The sequence below is a fragment of the Eschscholzia californica genome, unplaced genomic scaffold (genome assembly GCF_041429995.1).
Source record: "Eschscholzia californica isolate CP2 unplaced genomic scaffold, dmEscCali1.0.p SCAF_1, whole genome shotgun sequence".
Classification (NCBI taxonomy): Eukaryota; Viridiplantae; Streptophyta; class Magnoliopsida; order Ranunculales; family Papaveraceae; genus Eschscholzia; species Eschscholzia californica.
The window spans coordinates 10,803,677-10,822,181 of record NW_028238198.1 but is presented as its reverse complement, the minus strand read 5'-3'; the positions used below and the strand labels follow the sequence as shown (position 1 = coordinate 10,822,181).

General features: G+C 36.5%; 3 protein-coding genes and 1 non-coding gene across 5 annotated transcripts in view; 3 read left to right on the top strand and 1 right to left on the bottom strand.

Moving 5' to 3' along the window:
* The first annotated feature begins 80 nt into the window (after window positions 1-80).
* The window catches only part of LOC147564047 (ARM repeat superfamily protein), a 59,213-nt gene continuing 40,788 nt past the window's right edge, over window positions 81-18,505 (top strand). Inside the window, exons 1-8 of one of the 2 annotated variants that reach the window (XM_086642955.1) lie at window positions 99-1,348; window positions 1,794-1,878; window positions 3,503-3,599; window positions 3,799-3,862; window positions 3,976-4,032; window positions 4,289-4,326; window positions 4,436-4,517; window positions 4,612-4,998. In XM_086642955.1, the coding sequence (XP_086499081.1) occupies window positions 302-1,348; window positions 1,794-1,878; window positions 3,503-3,599; window positions 3,799-3,862; window positions 3,976-4,032; window positions 4,289-4,326; window positions 4,436-4,517; window positions 4,612-4,701 (1,560 nt within the window). In that variant the 5' untranslated portion in view covers window positions 99-301 and the 3' untranslated portion in view covers window positions 4,702-4,998. Of the gene's footprint in view, window positions 1,349-1,793; window positions 1,879-3,502; window positions 3,600-3,798; window positions 3,863-3,975; window positions 4,033-4,288; window positions 4,327-4,435; window positions 4,518-4,611; window positions 4,999-18,505 lie in introns of those variants that run through there. The other variant, XM_086642958.1, reaches the window with a different exon arrangement.
* LOC147564056 (helicase SEN1-like) lies at window positions 5,436-10,374 on the bottom strand. The gene is made up of 7 exons (XM_086642937.1): window positions 9,981-10,374; window positions 8,863-9,381; window positions 7,368-8,504; window positions 6,846-7,170; window positions 6,292-6,761; window positions 5,841-6,214; window positions 5,436-5,694 (listed from the first exon to the last, which is right to left on the bottom strand). Exons 1-7 carry the CDS (start codon window positions 10,149-10,151, stop codon window positions 5,574-5,576), a joined length of 3,117 nt encoding a protein of 1,038 aa, XP_086499063.1. The 5' UTR covers window positions 10,152-10,374; the 3' UTR covers window positions 5,436-5,573.
* TRNAA-AGC (transfer RNA alanine (anticodon AGC)) lies at window positions 9,760-9,832 on the top strand. The gene has a single exon. It is a non-coding gene; the product is annotated as a tRNA-Ala (tRNA).
* Window positions 12,308-14,621, top strand: LOC147564055 (disease resistance protein RPS5-like). The gene is made up of 2 exons (XM_086645417.1): window positions 12,308-13,629; window positions 13,806-14,621. Exons 1-2 carry the CDS (start codon window positions 12,334-12,336, stop codon window positions 14,478-14,480), a joined length of 1,971 nt encoding a protein of 656 aa, XP_086501543.1. The 5' UTR covers window positions 12,308-12,333; the 3' UTR covers window positions 14,481-14,621.

Sequence of the window (18,505 nt, the reverse complement as noted above, 5' to 3'; positions counted from 1 at the left end):
CCGGGAACCCGAATGAAGAAAGAGTTTCAAAGCCCGACGACCCGGAAAATGATATGAACCCGACCGGCCCGAATAGGATCGATTCCCACCCCTAGAGGCTAGAGGTAGGTGGTTTTGGAGTGAGAGCATCAAAAGGGAACTCAACATTTTCCCCTCATCGTTATCGGCTACTTGTTTCTTTTGTTTCACTTCTTTTCTCTTCCACAAACACCTACAATCATAAACCCTAATCGCCTCAACTTCTCTCTCTCTGTCTCTGCATTTTAGGGTTTTACTCCAGGTTTAGGGGTTTGCACTAGAAATGGATAACATTTCAAAGCGGAAAAGAGACGAAGAACCAAATCATTTCGAGAATGGAAATTTCGATTTCTCTATCCTCGAAGCTGTTGAGAAAAATAACAACTCTATCGAAGTTCTAGACCTAAAAACCCTCAAGAAAATTGTTTTAGCCTTTGAACGTCGTCTTAGAGACAACATTGAAGCTCGATTGAAGTATCCAGATCAACCAGATAAGTTTGCTGATTCTGAAATTGAACTTCACGAAGAGGTTGAAAAGCTCAAAATCCTTGCTGGTGGACCAGAGCTTTATCCTGAGTTAGTAAATCTCAATACAATTCCATCAATTCTTGGTTTGTTAGGTCATGATAATACTGATCTTGCTGTTGATGTTGTTGGTTTACTTCAAGATTTGACTGACGAAGATGTTTTAGAAGATAATGATGAACCAGCTAGGGTTTTAGTTGATTCATTAGTTGAAAATAATGCTTTAGAATTGTTAGTTCAGAATCTAGGTAGGCTATCTGAAACTGATAATGATGAGGTAACTGCAATTTATAATACACTTGCAACTATTGAGAACATGATTGAGGTTAAACCAGCTGTGGCTGAATTAGTATGCGAGAGAACAAAATTGTTGAGGTGGTTATTGGGTAAGATTAAGGTTCGAGAATTTGATAGTAATAAACAATATGCTTCGGAAATTTTGGCGATTCTTTTGCAGAATAGTGTAGCTAATCAGAAGAGATTAGGGCAGATGAATGGTGTTGATGTTGTTCTGCAAGCTGTTGCACTTTATAAATCGAGGGATCCGAGGAGTACAGATGAAGAAGAAATGGTGGAGAATTTGTTTGATTGTTTATGTTGTTTGTTGATGCCAGTGGAGAATAAGGAGAAGTTTGTGAAGGCTGAAGGGGTTGAGTTAATGATCATTATAATGAAACAGAAGAAATCTGCGTATGGTTCTGCAATAAGGGCACTTGATTTTGCAATGACGAAGTACACACCTGCTTGTGAGCGTTTCGTGGATGTTTTAGGGTTGAAGACAGCATTTGCGGCTTTCATGGGTAAGGCAAGTCCCTGCTCTTTTCTGTTTTTATTCCCCTGTTCGATTACTTGAACTTATATTTAGTATATTAATTTGGTGTCACTGCAAATAACTTTCTTCATTAGCCAATGTCACAGCGAATGTCCAATCCCCTTTTCTTGTCTAGCAATGGTTGTGTAGTGATTAAATTAAGGGATTGTGTACATAAGTTGAGCACTACTAAATATAATTGCCCAGATTGAACGTGGCACCTTTCACCTCTGATAACCTTATTAGGACCCTTTCTTAAAATGATGATATGTAACTAAGTGAAAACCTAAAATCACATAATGACATGATTATAGAACTTCTTTTCTAAATTATTGTATAAAGTTTACTATTTCGGCTAATATGTGAAGGGATTGAGCTTCTTTAAAACAAATGATTATTTTTATAGTTTTATCTAATTGGGGCTTGTTTTAATAATTAGATTCCTTTGAGCAAGAAAAATAAAAAAGAAAGCTATCAGGAGGAATTGGAAGAACGTGTCATATCTCTCATTGCGTCACTATTCGGTAAGAACATATGATATCTCTCAATGCATCACAGTTGCTTCTTAAATTTTATATTTTGAGAATTCTATTTTTCTATCTACATGTATCTTCTGTGTTGGAGGATTTGTGTTTTAGTTCATGGTTCTTTAACCAAGTATTAAATACCCCCGTAGTCCTTTCGTAGGTACCTGGGCATTGCTATTACTTATGAATGTTCATTATCAGTGATACTGTGAAACAAGATTAAAGATTTAACTCAAATTAATACCCCCATAGTCCTTTAACTAAGTATTTATTACCCCCATAGTCCTATCGGAAAATGGCAGCCATATTGACACTGGGTGGAAGCGGAACAAGACTTTTTCATTCTAATTAATAAATTGCATGATAGAAACAACACAAACAGAATAGAAGTTCTTTATGAACTCTTCTTTTCTTTGCTTTGTAATGACCTAATTGTTGTCAGCTTACCAGGTTTTAGAAAAAAGTAAAGTAGAAACTAGTAGCTGATTCCTATTAGTTGTATCAGACCAAGAAACTTTAGAATTGCTCCACCAGTGGTATTGCATGAAAAGGTTAACTTTCGGGCTACTGTCTTCACTGATTTTCTGATACATTGATCATTCCTAATTCCCCAATATCATCTCGCACAAACAAGTATCATATAAATCTGGGCGAAAGATGTACCTCTAAGACACCCCAAGTTAACATGTTAGTATTAAGAACTCCCCAGCTACCCCAGAAACTAATCCACTCCTACGATGTCACTAGTACCAAAAACTAGCAATCTCTTATATCCCAATTTTAACCTTCAAAATCAGCTTAAATTATCTACGTAACTATTGTGGACATCTGTATTTTAATTCCATCTCTTGTGAACAGCGGAAATCTAGATCTGTATCACATCCAAGTACAATATCAAACAGATAACCTAGACAACTTAAAGCTGTGATATACACAGTATTCGTTGCCCCTCATCCATAACCCAAATAGTTCTAATTAGGTTTCTCTTTATCTCGTTTTTCACCTTCTCAGTTAGACGGTTAGTGCACATCAATCAAAAGTTAGGTGTACTGTGTACAACCACTGGCTGATTAGACCCATGTTAAAGATCTTATATGATACGAGTCTTGGACAGAGACGGTCACAGTAGTGGTACCCATGTGGCTAGGTAACCTAGGTTCCTTAATGATGTTACCTGTGAGCTTCTCATTTAGCTCCAGGTTGACGTAAAATATCTTCCCATCTGGGACACTTGGTACCCAACTTGCTTTTACCATATCTTTTACTGAGTATGATAAGGGCAGTCTCATGAAAATAAATAAATAACAAAAAAAAGAGTCTTCAACAAGTCATGATTATAACATTGTATCTATAATCTATAAATTATAGATCCACTTAGGATTTGTTTTGTTGGGGATTATGAAAAATAAACTCGTCGTTCACACTGCAGTAATGCTCAATTGAAGTGTTTCATCACTTTTTTCCCTTTTGGTTTATCATTAGATTCTTAAGGTAATAAGATATCTTCCAATTTTCAGTTTAAAGGACCGTTTGCGCAATGGTTCCATCATTTTTTAACATCTTCTTCCAAGTTCTGAACAATGACAATAAGTGATTGAAACTGCTGACTGGTCTCGTTCAGGTGGCATTGTTCGGGGTTCAAGAAGGGAGAGATTGTTGAGCAAGTTCGTGGAGAATGAGTGTGAAAAAGTAGACCGGCTTATGGAGCTTTACATGAGGTAATGTCCCAAACTGTTGGGATACGTTCACTTGTGAGTAGGCTCCTATCAAAGCCAGAAACTGTTTTTGAATTGCTTCTGTCAGTTTCACTAGACTAAATATTATACCTTGAGGTGGCTTATTATACGAGTATTTTTTTATTTGAACAAAGACATTAATCTAGCTTATGTGGGTATCTGAAATGTTAATATCTTGCAGATACTCGGATAGAGTTAAAGTGGAGACAGAACGAATGGACCAGCTTGAACTAGATGATTTAGAGGTTACCTCCTTTTATTTCTCATGATATCAACATGTGGTTATTACATAATTCACTTTTGAGGCACATAACTTTAACTACGGGTATTGTTTCTATTGTAACATGGCACTATACAGATGGATGAGGATGAACGCTACAACCGAAAACTGGAATCTGGGTTATACACTCTTCAGGTGAGCAGCATCCACTCTGCCTTTGAAACTAGAAGAGTGGTTGAGCTATTTTTTCTGTTAATCTTTTTTTTTGGGTAAGACTGAGCAATAGAAGTACAATTCTTTTCTTCAGCCCGTTTCCTTTTATTAGAAATTCCGAAGATAATATTGAGATAATATTAAAAGCAAGAGCAGAAAACTATACTATATTATACTAGTGATTGTGGCATTATGTTTATATATTCTTTTGACCCGGGTGTCCACTATGACTTTGCAGTTAATTGCTGTTATTCTTGGTCATCTTTGGTCATCTGAGTAAGTGTTATCATCTATGGTCTGCCACATCTCTCTTTCACGGTTGGTTTTAATCCAAGGCCTTTACCTATAGCTCCAAGAATGGTAACGGTCTTTACTCATCATGCAGGCACCCTCGAATAAGAGGAAGAATTGAACTACTACTGAAGCAGCAAAAGTTGACGAAGAAAGATGTGCAGGATATTCTCCAAGTATATTTCTAACTCGGTTGCCTTTTTTTCCTTTTAAAAAAAATATTCACCAGTAACGAAGCCATTCTCATTCTAATTTTTGAATGTATAACAGGAATATCATGACAATATCGGTGATGTGGATGGACCGGAAGAGAAGGAAAGATCCCAAACAAAAATCCAGAAGTTCATCTCTGCATTTTGAGCCCAACTAAATGATTCTGAGCCGAAGTTGTAGCAATCATGGAAAGTAGTTGTTGTAGGTCTTAGCATGCCAATAGTTAAAGCTCTTTCAGCTATGTTCATTCTTAAAGCGACGGAGGCATGTATTTGGTTGAGATGGAGTTGAGTGAAATAACTGTTTATATAATGGTAGCAAATTGTTGGAGTTTTCAAGAGATTCATATATCACCTTGAATGATTTTTGTCATTTTAGGAAATGTATTACATCCATAATTCTGAGCTATTCATGTTTAATGGTAAAAATGCTGATTTTTCATCATCCTTTACTGTGGAGTTTTTTTTTTTTTTTTGATGAAGGACCTTTACTGTGGAGTTGAGCGAGGGTAAAGAGAGCCTCAAAAAAAGCCAATTGTTATAATATCCCTCTTGAGGCACTATTCATGTATATCAAGCTGGAACCTTGGTTTTTTTTTTCAAAAGATCAAGCTGGAACCTTGAGGCACTGTTCTTGAATCTTGATGTTTGTTATCTAGATCGAATCTTGATGTTTTAATTTGCATGACAGATGGTATAGAACTTTGAAGAAGAAACTGAAAAGATTGAGATTGAAGATGTTATCTTTTGCTTTAGAATTCCCCTATCAGGCGTGTCGTGATTTCTTTTTTTGATACTCTATTTATGCTTTCGATTGATTTGTAATTGGCCCATTGGGATCTGAGGTTAATATTGAAGCATTCATAGTTTCATAATTGAAAAGAAATAGATCTCATTGCAGACTGATTACTTTCGAAAATATAGCAAAACTACTTAACATGTCTATCTATTACAAGCTTAAACATTAAACCATTGGCTCCATTTAGTCCCCTCCCAAGACTAATTGAATCAAACTCTGGTTCACCTCGCAAGACTAAGTGAGTCGAACTCGTATAACAATTCTGGATACTGGTTATCTTGGGTACTCTTCGGCAGAACAACATCTTGACCTACTTCCCAACTCATCGGAACTTCCATATCCCTATAAAAGAAAATACAGAACCAACAGAATACTTGTCAGAACGTTAAAAAAGAAAACAATTCACAGTCAAGCTTCCACCAATTATAAACCTGTTTTTCTACATTAAGTAAGAACCAAGTGAAAGAATAAGATAGATTACGGCATACCCTTCGAGACACTTGAACTGGCAGTAGTTTCTTCTCTGGATTGAATATTCCCCAAATAAATCTTCGAGTTTTTTGGCCAGCTCGGGTATCTCCTTTTGTGGTCGAATATCCAAAACTTTCATTACCTGCTGAATGTAGCATTCTGTATTTTCTTTTTGAACATCTACAGTCCAAACAAGGCTCAGATGTTCATTGATCTTGTTCTGTTTCAATAGCTCAGATACACTGTTGTCGATGTTTTTTAGGGTCTTCTGCTTTGAGGAACGATCACGCCATCCACTTGATAGCTTTATCAATAGATCGACTACTTCAATCCGAGTCTTGGCATTCTTTATTTTACGAAAAGCATTTGAAAATCCATTTCCAAAGACAACCTACAAAACATAGACAAGTGAGCCTGAAAGGGCTTCATTAGTTCAACTTCAGATAGATAACCAAAGGGAAGCATTACCTTCCATCTTGCGTCGCTAAAAAGTAGAGAATACATAGCTTGTAAGTCAACAAATGGGTCGCGCTTGACAAAGTCGTAGAGTATTGCTCTAGATAATCTCTTGTCATCTTCGGCATAAAAATAACATTCACGGTCCTTTGCATCAAGTACTAATTTCCTCCAAACTGAATCACTTTTGATTAGAGTTTGCCCGTCTCCCACAATCCACAGACAGTATCTTGCCCTTGTAAGAGCGACATTTGTTCGTTGAGGATTGGAAAGAAATCCCACTGACCCTTTCAAGTTGGACCGAACGGTAGACAAAATTATGACATCTTCTTCACCACCTTGAAACCCATCAACAGATCGAACGCTCACCATGAAATCACTATTTGATCCATATTTGTCAAGTTTCTGTGTGAGTGCAAGTACTTGTTCTTTATATTGGGATATAATACCTATACTCACCTTCTGGTTTGTCGAAACACTTGCTGCATTTAACCAAAAACTCACTCAAGGAATAAAGAAGTTAACATTGTTATATGTATGGAATAAGAGTTGTCAAAAAAGATTACCTTTGAAAAGATTTTCAACTACTTCACTAATCACTGCAACTTCCAACATATTTTTACAGCTATGGGTGGTGCCGAATTCCTCGTCCCCGTATGAAACATCTATGAATGAATAAGCTCCATACATATTTCCTTGAAGCAATTCTCTTTTATAACTTTCAACTCTGACATTAGGGGCATCTGAAATCTGATTGTCGTAAAATTCAGCATTCGGGAACGCGCTTATGGATGGATGCATTCTATACTGAGTACTTAAAAGATGCCTTTGATAGCCCAAAGACACCAATCTCTCAAAAAGACTTCTTCCGAATTGAGCCTCTTCAGAGATCTAGCAAACAAAAAATAATTCCAATATTAGAGAGTATTAGCATCATCCTGCATTGCCTGGGCAGTAGAATGTGCGTAGTAGACAACTTTCGGCAGTCCTATCTTACAAGTCGGTTTTCAAGGAGTGTTAGGCACAAGAGTTTGTGATGGAATAAATAACAAGTCAAAAAAACAAAAAGTAATAGCGATAGAGTGTACCTTGCTCTGGACTAGAGCGGGCAACTGACGTTCGTCACCTATGAGAATCGCGTGTCGAATATCAGGAAGACGCAAGGGAATGGCTGACTCGCATTCTTTAAGTTGGGCAGCTTCATCGATCACCACTACCTTTGTTTTCTTAATTTTATATAACTTCGCACAGCCAGAAGAAGTACAGAAGATAAGGCAAGCATTTTGCAAGCAAAAGTCTCTCAGTGAACCTTTCACAACTTTGTAAGAAACCGAAAATTTTCCAATGGATTTAAGACTTTCAAGGCATTCCTTTTTTGTCTTACTTAACAGGAGTAAAGACGAGTCACAGGTATTGTCGACAGTATTAGAGTTGGAGAATAATTCCATCATGTTTTTGTCCGTCAGAGAGTCACTATCTAGCAAAACTCTCAAAAGCTCAAGCAACTCAAGGGCTCTATACATATCTTCCACCATTTTGACAGGAAGTAATGAGGTTGGCATGTGAGTGCAGATATGTCTTATACAATTTCTTATTTTCTTCCGAATGAAACCAAATTCCGTTCTTACAAAGTCCCTGATTGTAAGTGCACTATCCAATGTTTTATCCTGCATTTCTTCACACTTTCTCTCTTCCAAGTAGTCAAGGTACTGCCGATTTGCTTTTCTAAACAAACATCTCATTGATTCGAAATACGTGCCCTTTCCGTTAAGCATCCTAAAGCACTTCTTTAGTTTTTTAACACGATAATCGAAAAAGATATCTTGTAAATGTTCACGTTCATCAATCTTCATTCGGTCCTTATTCCCAAGTAACACTATATCTCCCAACCTATAACCTCCATATTGCATTTCTTCCCTAACAATTGCTAATAACCGAGAAGCGACTTCAACAACTGCATTGTTAGTCGGTGCACATATAACAGTTTTGCAGTTCATCTTTAAAAGAACAGAAAGAAGGGTCCCGACTGTTTTCGTTTTACCAGTGCCCGGAGGACCCCATATAAGCTTTACAGAGTTTTTATGATTACATCCCACTGTCGAAATAGAGTTTAAAACTGCATCAAGTTGAGTATCGTTCAAATTATACGAATTCAAGCCCTTGCACTCATCTTTCTCTAGGACAGAATGAAGTTCTTGAGGACAAATACCGCAGCTTTCACTAACCTGTAAAAAGAAAATATGAATAGAATAAGCAAATTTGACTTTAATACGTATTTGACGGTTAACAACAGATTGGATGTTGACATGATCGGGTCAAGCTCCCGTCTGTCATTATATTGACATTAGAGGTCCTTATTAGCATAATCCCACGTTGCATGAGCCAGTTTAAAGAAAATTGGGCACAATGGGCTGGACACTAGAGGTACTTGTTAGCATTATCCCACATTGGTATACAACTCTTCGGCAAGGCTTTCCTGTCAAGCCGATTCTAAAGGAGAGTTAGGCCCAACGGACTCTAACAGTACTAAGTTTGGAAAATATCCACGAAAAAAAAACAAGCATAAAAGCAAATAAGACTTACCAGAGGAGAAGCACATAAAATCTGCTCAATTATGTTTGAGTTGCCGCTATGAAGAGCTTGCCATATACGATCATATGGTACTATATTCATAACAGAAACACCAAAAAGCGGTCCAATCTTTTTCTTCCGACCTTGTAAGTCCACAATCGGTTTTGATGCAAGGATGTGGATGGTCTCAGTGAAATATTTTCTTTTATACGATCTCGATAACACTACAGCAGGAAGATATGGCCTTTGGGTTCTGTTCAAATCATCAATAGACGAGGGTCTTATATCCGAGAAAGCAATTATATCATAAGGGCATAGAGAGTCAGCGTTGTCAACAGTCAATTTGTAATACAAGTCGTTGGGTGCTTTATAGTTCTTAGCTCTCTTGACTGATAAGATTCTATAGACAGGAGACTGACTCAGGTTGCGTATACTTGATAAGAATTCCGTATGTATTTCTTCGAGAAGAGGATTACAAAATGAGTTCAAGTAATCCTTCACCGACGAGAACGTTTCTGGAATTTTTCCCACCTGCAGAACAATGAAAAAAACAATACATCTTCTCATTAGAAACTAAACGAATAAATCTGCTTGCTATAGCGGTTGGAACAAAATTTCCGGAACTAGGCCCGGATATATATATATATATATATATATATCAATGGACCGAAAAGATGATATGACACAACCAAGTTGTGTTTCTCGAACACGAATAAGACTTTTCAAGTCAACCATTGTAATAACCACTATAAACACACTTTAACATTAAATGAATAAGTAGTAATGTAGCATCACTTAGGTCTCACTTCAACATTTTCAGTATAAGAAAGTTTAGATGTAAAATGTGGGAATATAATCAAGAGGTTTATATCGTTTGTTTAGCCCCACTGTAGAGAGACAAACAAAAAGGGGGATGTAGCTCAGATGGTAGAGCGCTCGCTTAGCATGCGAGAGGTACGGGGATCGATACCCCGCATCTCCATTTCAAATCTTTTTTTTTTCATTCTTGTTTTAAAAAGAAGAAACAAAATGGGTTTGTTTGTTCTTAACTGATTTCGATCATGAGAAATGAATGATAGATATTATTGAGAAGAGAATGAAATAAGAAAAAAAAGAATGGGAAATACTACCTTGTCTTGATAAAGTAGTTGATTTTTGACATCTTCCAAAGTCCAAGATAGTATAACTTTTATCAGACTAGGAGGAGGAGGGGGTTCAATTGTTTCTGTTTTAACACCACCATCACCACCACCAATACCACCACCACCACCAAAACCACCAGAAGAAGAAGCCATTATCATCAAAATCACCCAACTCTCCTTCCTCTCCAAAAAGGGGTTTTCAAGTTAGTTTTGTTTACTTTTGAAACTAGATGAAGAAAGACCCTTGGATAAAAGCATGCACAGAGTGTCTATAAATTAATATTCTAGGAGTACTAGTATATTACTTTTATAGTACAAGGAATCAATCAATCATCTGGTTTATTTTTCATTTTAATTTCTTGTGTTTAGACTTTAAAGAGAGAGAGAGAAAAAGAGAATTTGAAGCGTTTATAATAGTACCTAATGATCCAAACCCACCATTAAATTACAGAATGTGACTCACCAACTTCTATTTGGAGCTTAATTACACAATGTGGCTTACCAACTTTTATTTGGACCTTAATTACACCATGAGAGAAAACCCCACACCCGCCTTTAAAATACGGAAAGACCCACACTCGTTAGAAAATGTGAATCCAGTCCACTCACGTACCGAACGAGTTCAAGTTCAACGCGAATAGGAGGACTTTACCGTACACTCTCTGGTGTACTCCCCTTGTCTTATTAGCCACCTAAGCAATGAAGTGTACTCCACGGGAAGTTACCTTTATTATTTTTGGTTCAAGTTTTCTTTGCAGCCTAGTAGTAGTTCCTGGTGAATGAAGTTCAATGGGTAGATGACATTCATCGAAAGGGACGGAATCGGGAGTCAAAAGCAAGGGGGGCCAAATGTACATGTGCAATTAAACATTTTTTCTTCGATCTAAACTTTTTACGTGTTTTACCTAAGTTATCAGTACATATGCACACTACTTACACCAAATCATGGAAATAATACAACGAAAAAGTGAGAATTAATTCTTATGACGATCTTTTTGTCGTACCTAATTTATCCTCGTGCTTTGAAACAATAACAAAACATAAATCAAAATAAAACTCAAGTGTATTCGAAGAAACGAAAGGCATCTTTTTTCCGAAGTTTAAGCCACATCTAAATTTAATAAGAAGTAAGAGTAGATAAATGTCAACCAAACCAAGTCCAAACATGAAAAGTAGTAAACATGGAAAGAGAGGTCAATAAGAATCTCATCTAGACTTCATAGTCATGTTCAAGTGATGATTTTGTTCACCCAGACTATTAAGGCACCATTAAATATCCCACATTTGGCCTTACCCATGTTGAGGCCAGGAGGGGCCATGGGCATGGCCCCTCCTGGCCTCAACATAGATACGTCATCGACAACTCCAAGTTCGTTCATTATAGACTGAAATATAGAAAAGTTTAGTCCGAGGACTTTACGTGTATATATACCTCCGAGAATGGTAACGAACTTTACTCTTGCAGGCACCCTCGAATAAGAAGAAGAATTGAACTACTACTGAAGCAGCAAAAGTTTACAAAGAAAGATGTGCAGGATATTCTCCAAGTATATTTCTAACTCGGTTGTCTTTTTTTTTTTTTACTTTAATAAAATGTTAATTTGTGTAACAGCAATATCATGACAATATCGGCGATGTGGATGAACCAGAAAGATCCCAAACAAAGATCCAGAAGTTCATCTCTGCATTTTGACCCCAACTAAATGATTCTCTGAGCTGAATTTGTAGCAAGCATGGAAAGTAATTGTTGTGGTAGGTCTGAGCATGGCATAAAAATACCAGTAGTTAAAGATGCATGTATTTGGTTGAGGTGGAGTGGAGGTGAATCTTGATGTTTCTATTTAGACATTAAATTCTCCATCTCCCCTTCACTCAGTACGGCTTTAGTAGAGTCTTTGACTTAAGGCATTGGCCGACAATAACCTAATTGCGCGTTGAAAAACTGATGTTCTCCGTTAGGATGAGTCTCTTCAGCATCAACCAACTTCCCTCATTTTTCTTTATATCATATTCATAGAGGTCATTCTTTCGTATTAAGAAAGACTTTCTTGTTTCAAATTAAGTTTGTTTTTATTGGTCGTAGTTTTATCAGACCATCATTTGTAATACAATATCGCAATGGTGTCAATATAATACTATAGATTTGTTGTTTACTTTCGTCAGAAGGACACTTATGATATTTCATTTGGCATTTGTAATTTTAAATTGCAACTTGATATTTATATAATAGTATTCGGTAGTATTTCCTTTTGTTATTCTTATATTACAGGCAAGACTATCTAGCTCTTCTTCATCACCAAATTTACAAACCAAGCTATTTCTACCATTACTTGAAACTCAAATGAATATTGTGACTCCTTTCACCAACCTCATATCTTGTCTATGGGGTTATTGTTATCCTCACATTACCAACCTCCGCAACCTCAAAACAAATCTCAATTCTTTGAGATCTAAAATTGGTCAATTGGAGAGTAAAAGAACAGATGTCATGAACAAGATCCTTCTTGCCGAGTCAGACTTAGCAGAACCAAAGGAACGCACTAATGAAGTTAAGAATTGGCTCGGAAGGGTTGAAGCTATAAAGCTAGAAGTTGATGGAATTTTACAACAAACAATAACTACTCAAATACTCATACTTAGCAACTTAGTGATTGAAAAGTTAACAACACTGAGGGAATTGATTAGTGAAGGAGAATTTAGTGTTGTTGCTGAAAGATGTCTACACCAACAGATTCAAGAGATACCAATAGCAGCTGGGGTTGTCGGTATGGAACCAAAGCTTGAAGAATTGTGGAAGTTTGTTAATGAAGATGATCAAGTTAGAATATTGGGTATACACGGGATGGGTGGAGTTGGTAAGACTACCCTCTTGAAGAAACTCAACAATGAGTTTTCCAAAAGGAGCCATAACTACGATTTTGTGATCTGGGCTGTAGTTTCTAAGGATCTGGACTTAAAAAAAGTTCAGAAACAACTCGCGGATTCCCTTCGGTTGACACTGCTTGGAGAACCAGATTTAGACAGAGCCGCTAAAGAAATATTCAGGGCGTTGACAAACAAGAAATTTGTGTTGCTTTTGGATGATATTTGGGAACGCATTGATTTACAAAGTATAGGAGTTCCTTCTTGTGACTCCACTACTCATGAAACTAACAAGTCTATGGTCGTTTTCACTACTAGATCTGAGGGTGTTTGCGGGCAAATGGAAGCCCGTAGAAAGATGAAAGTAGATTGCTTAAACTGGAGCGAAGCTTGGAGTCTTTTCCAAGAGAAAGTAGGAAAAGAAGTGATAAATGGTCACCCACAAATACCTGCGCTTGCGAAAGTCGTTGCAAAAGAATGTCGTGGTCTACCTCTGGCGCTCAACACCATTGGTCGAACTATGGCTAGCAAGAAAGCGGTACATGAATGGAGGCATGCGATAAACGTACTGCATAAGTCAGCCTCAAAGTTTCCAGGTATGGAATATGAAGTTTTACGAATTCTAAAGTTTAGCTATGACAATTTAGGGAGCCATAGAATCAAATCTTGCTTCTTGTATTGTTCATTGTTCCCCGAAGACCATTATTTTGATGGAGAAGTACTTAGCGACTATTGGATTGCCGAAGGATTGATAGATGATTTTGAGAACATAGACGTGGGAATAATATTAATCTTAGTTTTGTTAATCGTATAAGGATTAACAAAATGATATAGTGAATCAGTTATGAATGATTCTTAGGATTAACAAGTGAATCAGTATATGTGAGAATAATATTAATCTTAGTTTTGTTAATCGTATAAGTTGTAGCAATCATGGAAAGTACAATTTAGGGAGCCATAGAATCAGTTATGAATGATTCTCGTAATAATATTAATCTTTCAACAAATTGCTCTAATCTGTCAACTTTGATACTTTTACGTGGGAATACAGGAAAAGCAGCATGTGGTAGTCTGACTTGTGACAATATGCCTAAACTTAGAGTTCTAAGCATATATAGAGATTCTATATTTCCAGCAAATATTGGTCAACTTTCTGAATTGCGATACCTCAATCTATGGGGTACAAGGTTGAATTTTTTTGCAAACGAGTTAAAGTCTTTGTCGAAGTTGATGTTCTTACATATGGGGATAATTAGTACTAAATTGCCTAGTGGGGTGATACCTTGTCTTACACAATTGCGAGTGTTGGACCTATATGATTCCGATTTTAAGGACTGGGAAATGGAGGGATGTCCAAGTCTAATGGAATTGGAAAGCTTGAAACACTTGAATGATCTTGCGATCAAAATAGGCAATCTTGTGGCTCTTCAAAAGTTGGTAAGCACCTCCAAATTTCAACTCATCACCAAAAGGCTATCTATCACACTTTGTGAAGGTATCACCTCTGTCTTACTGTCAAAATCTTCACCATCTTTAAGTCTTTCTAACTTGAGGAATTTAAGAACACTTGAAATTCAAGGTTGTGAAAAGTGGCAAGAGTTGAGAATCAGGCCTGGGGGGATGTAGACCTTGGTGAATCTAATTCTGACTTTGTTACCTAAGTTAGAGAATGTGTGGGATAATAAGCTGGTTTGGGCCGCTGATCCACTTAAGCAGTTGCGCAGACTTCCAAACATTCAACGTGTGGAAACATCTACGCAGGAATCAATAGAGTTCCTTACCTGTCTTACTTATGCTCGGCACGTTAAAAGCGTTAGGTTGAGCGGGATAGATGAAATAGAAGTAACAAAATTAGTGAGTTTCTAGTGGACGACCGTACAAAGTTAATGTGTTTTCGAGTCTGACAAATCTGTTGTTGTCTTATCTAGGGAACTTAAGGAGCATATGTTCGAAATATCGAATAGTTTGGCTTCCCCCATTTTGGAATATATATATGGGTAGATAAGTGTCTGAAATTGAAGAATCTACTGTTAATGTATAAATTCATGTTTTGGTGTAAATGTCTTTTTCTCTTTTACTTAAGGTTACATTTGTAATTGTACATCTCATCTTCTTCTATATATACAACTCATGCCCTACAATTGAGGGCATCTTGATTCTCTAAATTACATGGTATCACAGCCACCAATCCCTAAGAAAATTCTTTCGTTTTTTTGTGCCCTCAAGTCTTCTTTTTCTTCCTTCGTCTTTGTTCTTCAAATTTTTTTTAAGCTTTTCCGTTTTCTTCAATGGCTGGTTCCAAAGAAAACCCAACCTCTTCCCCTACAGTTCTCTCCTCTCCTCCAACTCCTACCCCTACTATTGCTACGTTACCTTCTCTTCAAAACTTTGCTAATCTGGTTTCTATCCGTTTGGACAATACAAACTATCTCCTCTGGAAAAGTCAGTTGTTACCTATTCTTCACTCTCAGGATCTCTTCAAGTTCGTCGATGGCACATTTCCTCCTCCTTCTGAGTCTCTGGTCACTTACTCTGAGTCCTCCACTTCTTCCATTCCTAACCCAGACTATGTGTAGATCAAATGTTATTATCTTGGCTCAATGCCACTCTCACAGATTGTGTTCTTCGTTTAGCATTTTGGGGATTTTTGAAAACATTTAAAAATATTTTGAAGACATTTTGAGTTCTGTTTCAAAAATTTATGATTTTGTTGACGACATTTTGGGTTCTGTTTTAGACATTCAAGGGAATGTTGATTATTTTTTTAGTGTTTTTCTTGGTAAAAAGTTTTTGTTCTTCGTTAGCATTTTGGGGGGTTTTCAAAACAGTTACAGTTATGTTAAAGACATTTTGGGTTATGTTTCAACATTTATGGTTTTGTTGTAGTTATTTTGGGCTCTGTCCTAGACATTCAGGGGTTTGTTCTTCATTTAACATTTTGAGGGGTTTTTGAAACATTTAAAAATATGTTGAAGACATTTTGGGTTCGGTTTTGAACATTTATGGTTTTGTTGGTGACATTTTGGGTTTTGTTTCAGACATTCAGGAGAATGTTTATGATTTTTTAGTGTTTTACTTGGTAAAAAAAAATTTGTTCTTCGTTTAGCATTTTGGGGGGTTTTTGAAACATTTAAAATTATGTTGAAATATTTTGGGTTCTGTTTTAAACATTTATGGTTTTGTTCAGGACATTGTGAAGAATGTCAACTACAATGTTGGACATGTTCATAACATTTTATGATAAAGATAACAAAAATTCATTTTTTGTTCTTCAAAATATATGAGATGCAGAGACAATAAACAGTTTGTCTCAAGAACTAAACAAAATATGAAGAAACAATCAGTTATGGAAAATCTTAAGGTGCGTTTTTACATTGTTGACACTCTTTTGACTGAATAATAAATTTACAAAATAAGAGTTAACCATGTAAGGATCCATTCACTAAACAACATGAATTAGAATGTTTGGAACAATATATAAAATTCATAGACAAAAGGAAGAGTTTCTAAGACAAATAAGCAACATATGCAAACATTCTAATTAATGTTGGAGAGATACGGAAGAATAACAACTACAATTAGGCTCGACATGATTCACAAACTAGCTTCTTATCATTATTTTGAGAAGTAGCAAGTGCTCTATCCGGTTCCATAGATGCAAATTTTGCAAGTGGAATGAACAAATGATTATTGCAAGTGGTCATCTGAGTAAGTGTTATCATCTACGATCTGCCACATCTCTCTTTCATGGTTGGTTTTAATCCAAGGCCTTTACCTATAGCTTCGAGAATGGTAACAGTCTTTACTCATGCAGGCACCCTCGATTAAGAGGAAGAATTGAACTACTACTGAAGCAGCAAAAGTTGACGAAGAAAGATGTGCAGGATATTCTCCAAGTATATTTTTAACTCGGTTGCCTTTTTTTCCTTTTAAAAAAAATATTCACTAGTAACGAAGCCATTCTTATTCTAATTTTTAAATGTATAACAGGAATATCATGACAATATCGGAGATGTGGATGGACCGGAAGAGAAGGAAAGATCCCAAACAAAAATCCAGAAGTTCATCTCAGCATTTTGAGCCAAACTAAATGATTTTGAGCTGAAGTTGTAGCAATCATGGAAAGTAGTTGTTGTAGGTCTTAGCATGCCATGAAAATGTTGGGGTCCCTCCTTATAATTAAAGGACTCCTAGTTGGAATAGGATTTCCCTTATTCCTTGTTTGGGGAAAAAATAGAAGTTTCTATTTTTTCAAGCCTAAAAAGGAATTCCTATTTCTTTTGGTAAACCTCCCTATTTATCATTATAAAAGGGAATGAAAGGGAAGAGATTATACACAACAACTTCCAGAACAAAGAGAAGTCAGAGAAAGAGAGATTTCTGAAGTGGTTCTTTCAAGAGAGATTGAAAGAGCAAAATATTGGTTTGAAAAAAAGAAGATTATTAATCTTGTGAAGCAATTTTGTTTGTGGTTATCTTCTTCAACCTTTAGTAATCTACTAAGGAGTAAGAGATTTTATTTCTTTGTTTCTTTGTTCAGTTTATCCACCATAGGTTTGGTGAAGAGTTGTCCAAGAGTGCTTCTACACATCTTGAAGAATTGTGTAACCCATTATTATCATTATAGTGGAAGATTTCTGGACTAGGTCCCGTGGGGTTTTACCTTCTAGTTTGGAGGGGTTTTTTGCCACGTTAAATAATCTTGGTGTCTCTACTTTTACTTTCGCATCGTTTATCTTCATATTCCTGAACAAGTTAATTAGGTTATTTTTCCTAACAAGTGGTACCAGAGCTTTGGTTGGATTTATTTTTCAGAAATATGGAAGTGAATACTAATCGCATGATTAGTTTAGATGGAGAAAACTACTTGATGTGGAAAGCAAAAATGGAAGATTTGTTATACTGCAAAGACCTAGCTGCACCCATTGAAAATCACGGTACAAAACCGATGAAGATAGATGAAGAAGACTGGAAGGTATTAGATCGTAAGGTTGTTGGATTTATTCGACAATGGGTAGAACCCAGTGTTTTTCATCATGTATCGACGGAGACTTCCGCTTATACTCTATGGAGGAAATTAGAAGAATTGTATGATCAGAAGACAGCTGCCAAAAAGGCTTACTTGTTCAGAAAGCTAGGAAAATTACAATATAAAGAAGGAACCTCAATTGCTCAACACTTGAATGAGATGAAAAGTCTAGTAAACTAGCTTTCTACAATGAAGTTAGTTTTGGATGATGAGTTGCAGGCCTTACTTCTTCTAAATTCTTTACCAGATAGTTGGGAGACATTGGTGGTGTCTCTTAGCAATTCTGCTCCTGATGGCATAATGCGTATGAATCACGTAACAGGTAGTTTGTTGAATGAAGAAACAAGAAGGAAATCATCGTCAGACGAGTCTCATTCAGAGGCACTTGTTACAGAAAGACGGGGGAGAGGTAAAAGTAGAAAACCTCATAACCGTGATAAGTCAAGGGGGAGATCAAAACCAAAGAAAGAAGTTAGATGTTTTGGTTGTGGAAAAATGGGTCATTACAAGAGTGATTGCAGGAAACCAAAGAAGGAAAATAAAAAGGATGATTAAAAACAAGATAATGTTGCGGCAGTTGCCTCAGGTGATGACATTATCTTACTCTCAGGTTGTGGAGACA

Bases quoted from the DNA above. Each gene is read 5' to 3' on its own strand.
- LOC147564056 (XM_086642937.1), bottom strand. From the start codon at position 10,151: ATGATAATGGCTTCTTCTTCTGGTGGTTTTGGTGGTGGTGGTGGTATT. The intron at 9,382-9,980 runs GTAGTATTTCCC...ATTGTTCTGCAG, and splicing joins AACTACTTTATCAAGACAAG to GTGGGAAAAATTCCAGAAAC. The intron at 6,762-6,845 runs GTAATCTTTTTT...GGTTAAATGCAG, and splicing joins AGTTGAAAATCTTTTCAAAG to CAAGTGTTTCGACAAACCAG.
- LOC147564055 (XM_086645417.1), top strand. From the start codon at position 12,334: ATGAATATTGTGACTCCTTTCACCAACCTCATATCTTGTCTATGGGGT. The intron at 13,630-13,805 runs GTGGGAATAATA...AGTACAATTTAG, and splicing joins ATGATTTTGAGAACATAGAC to GGAGCCATAGAATCAGTTAT.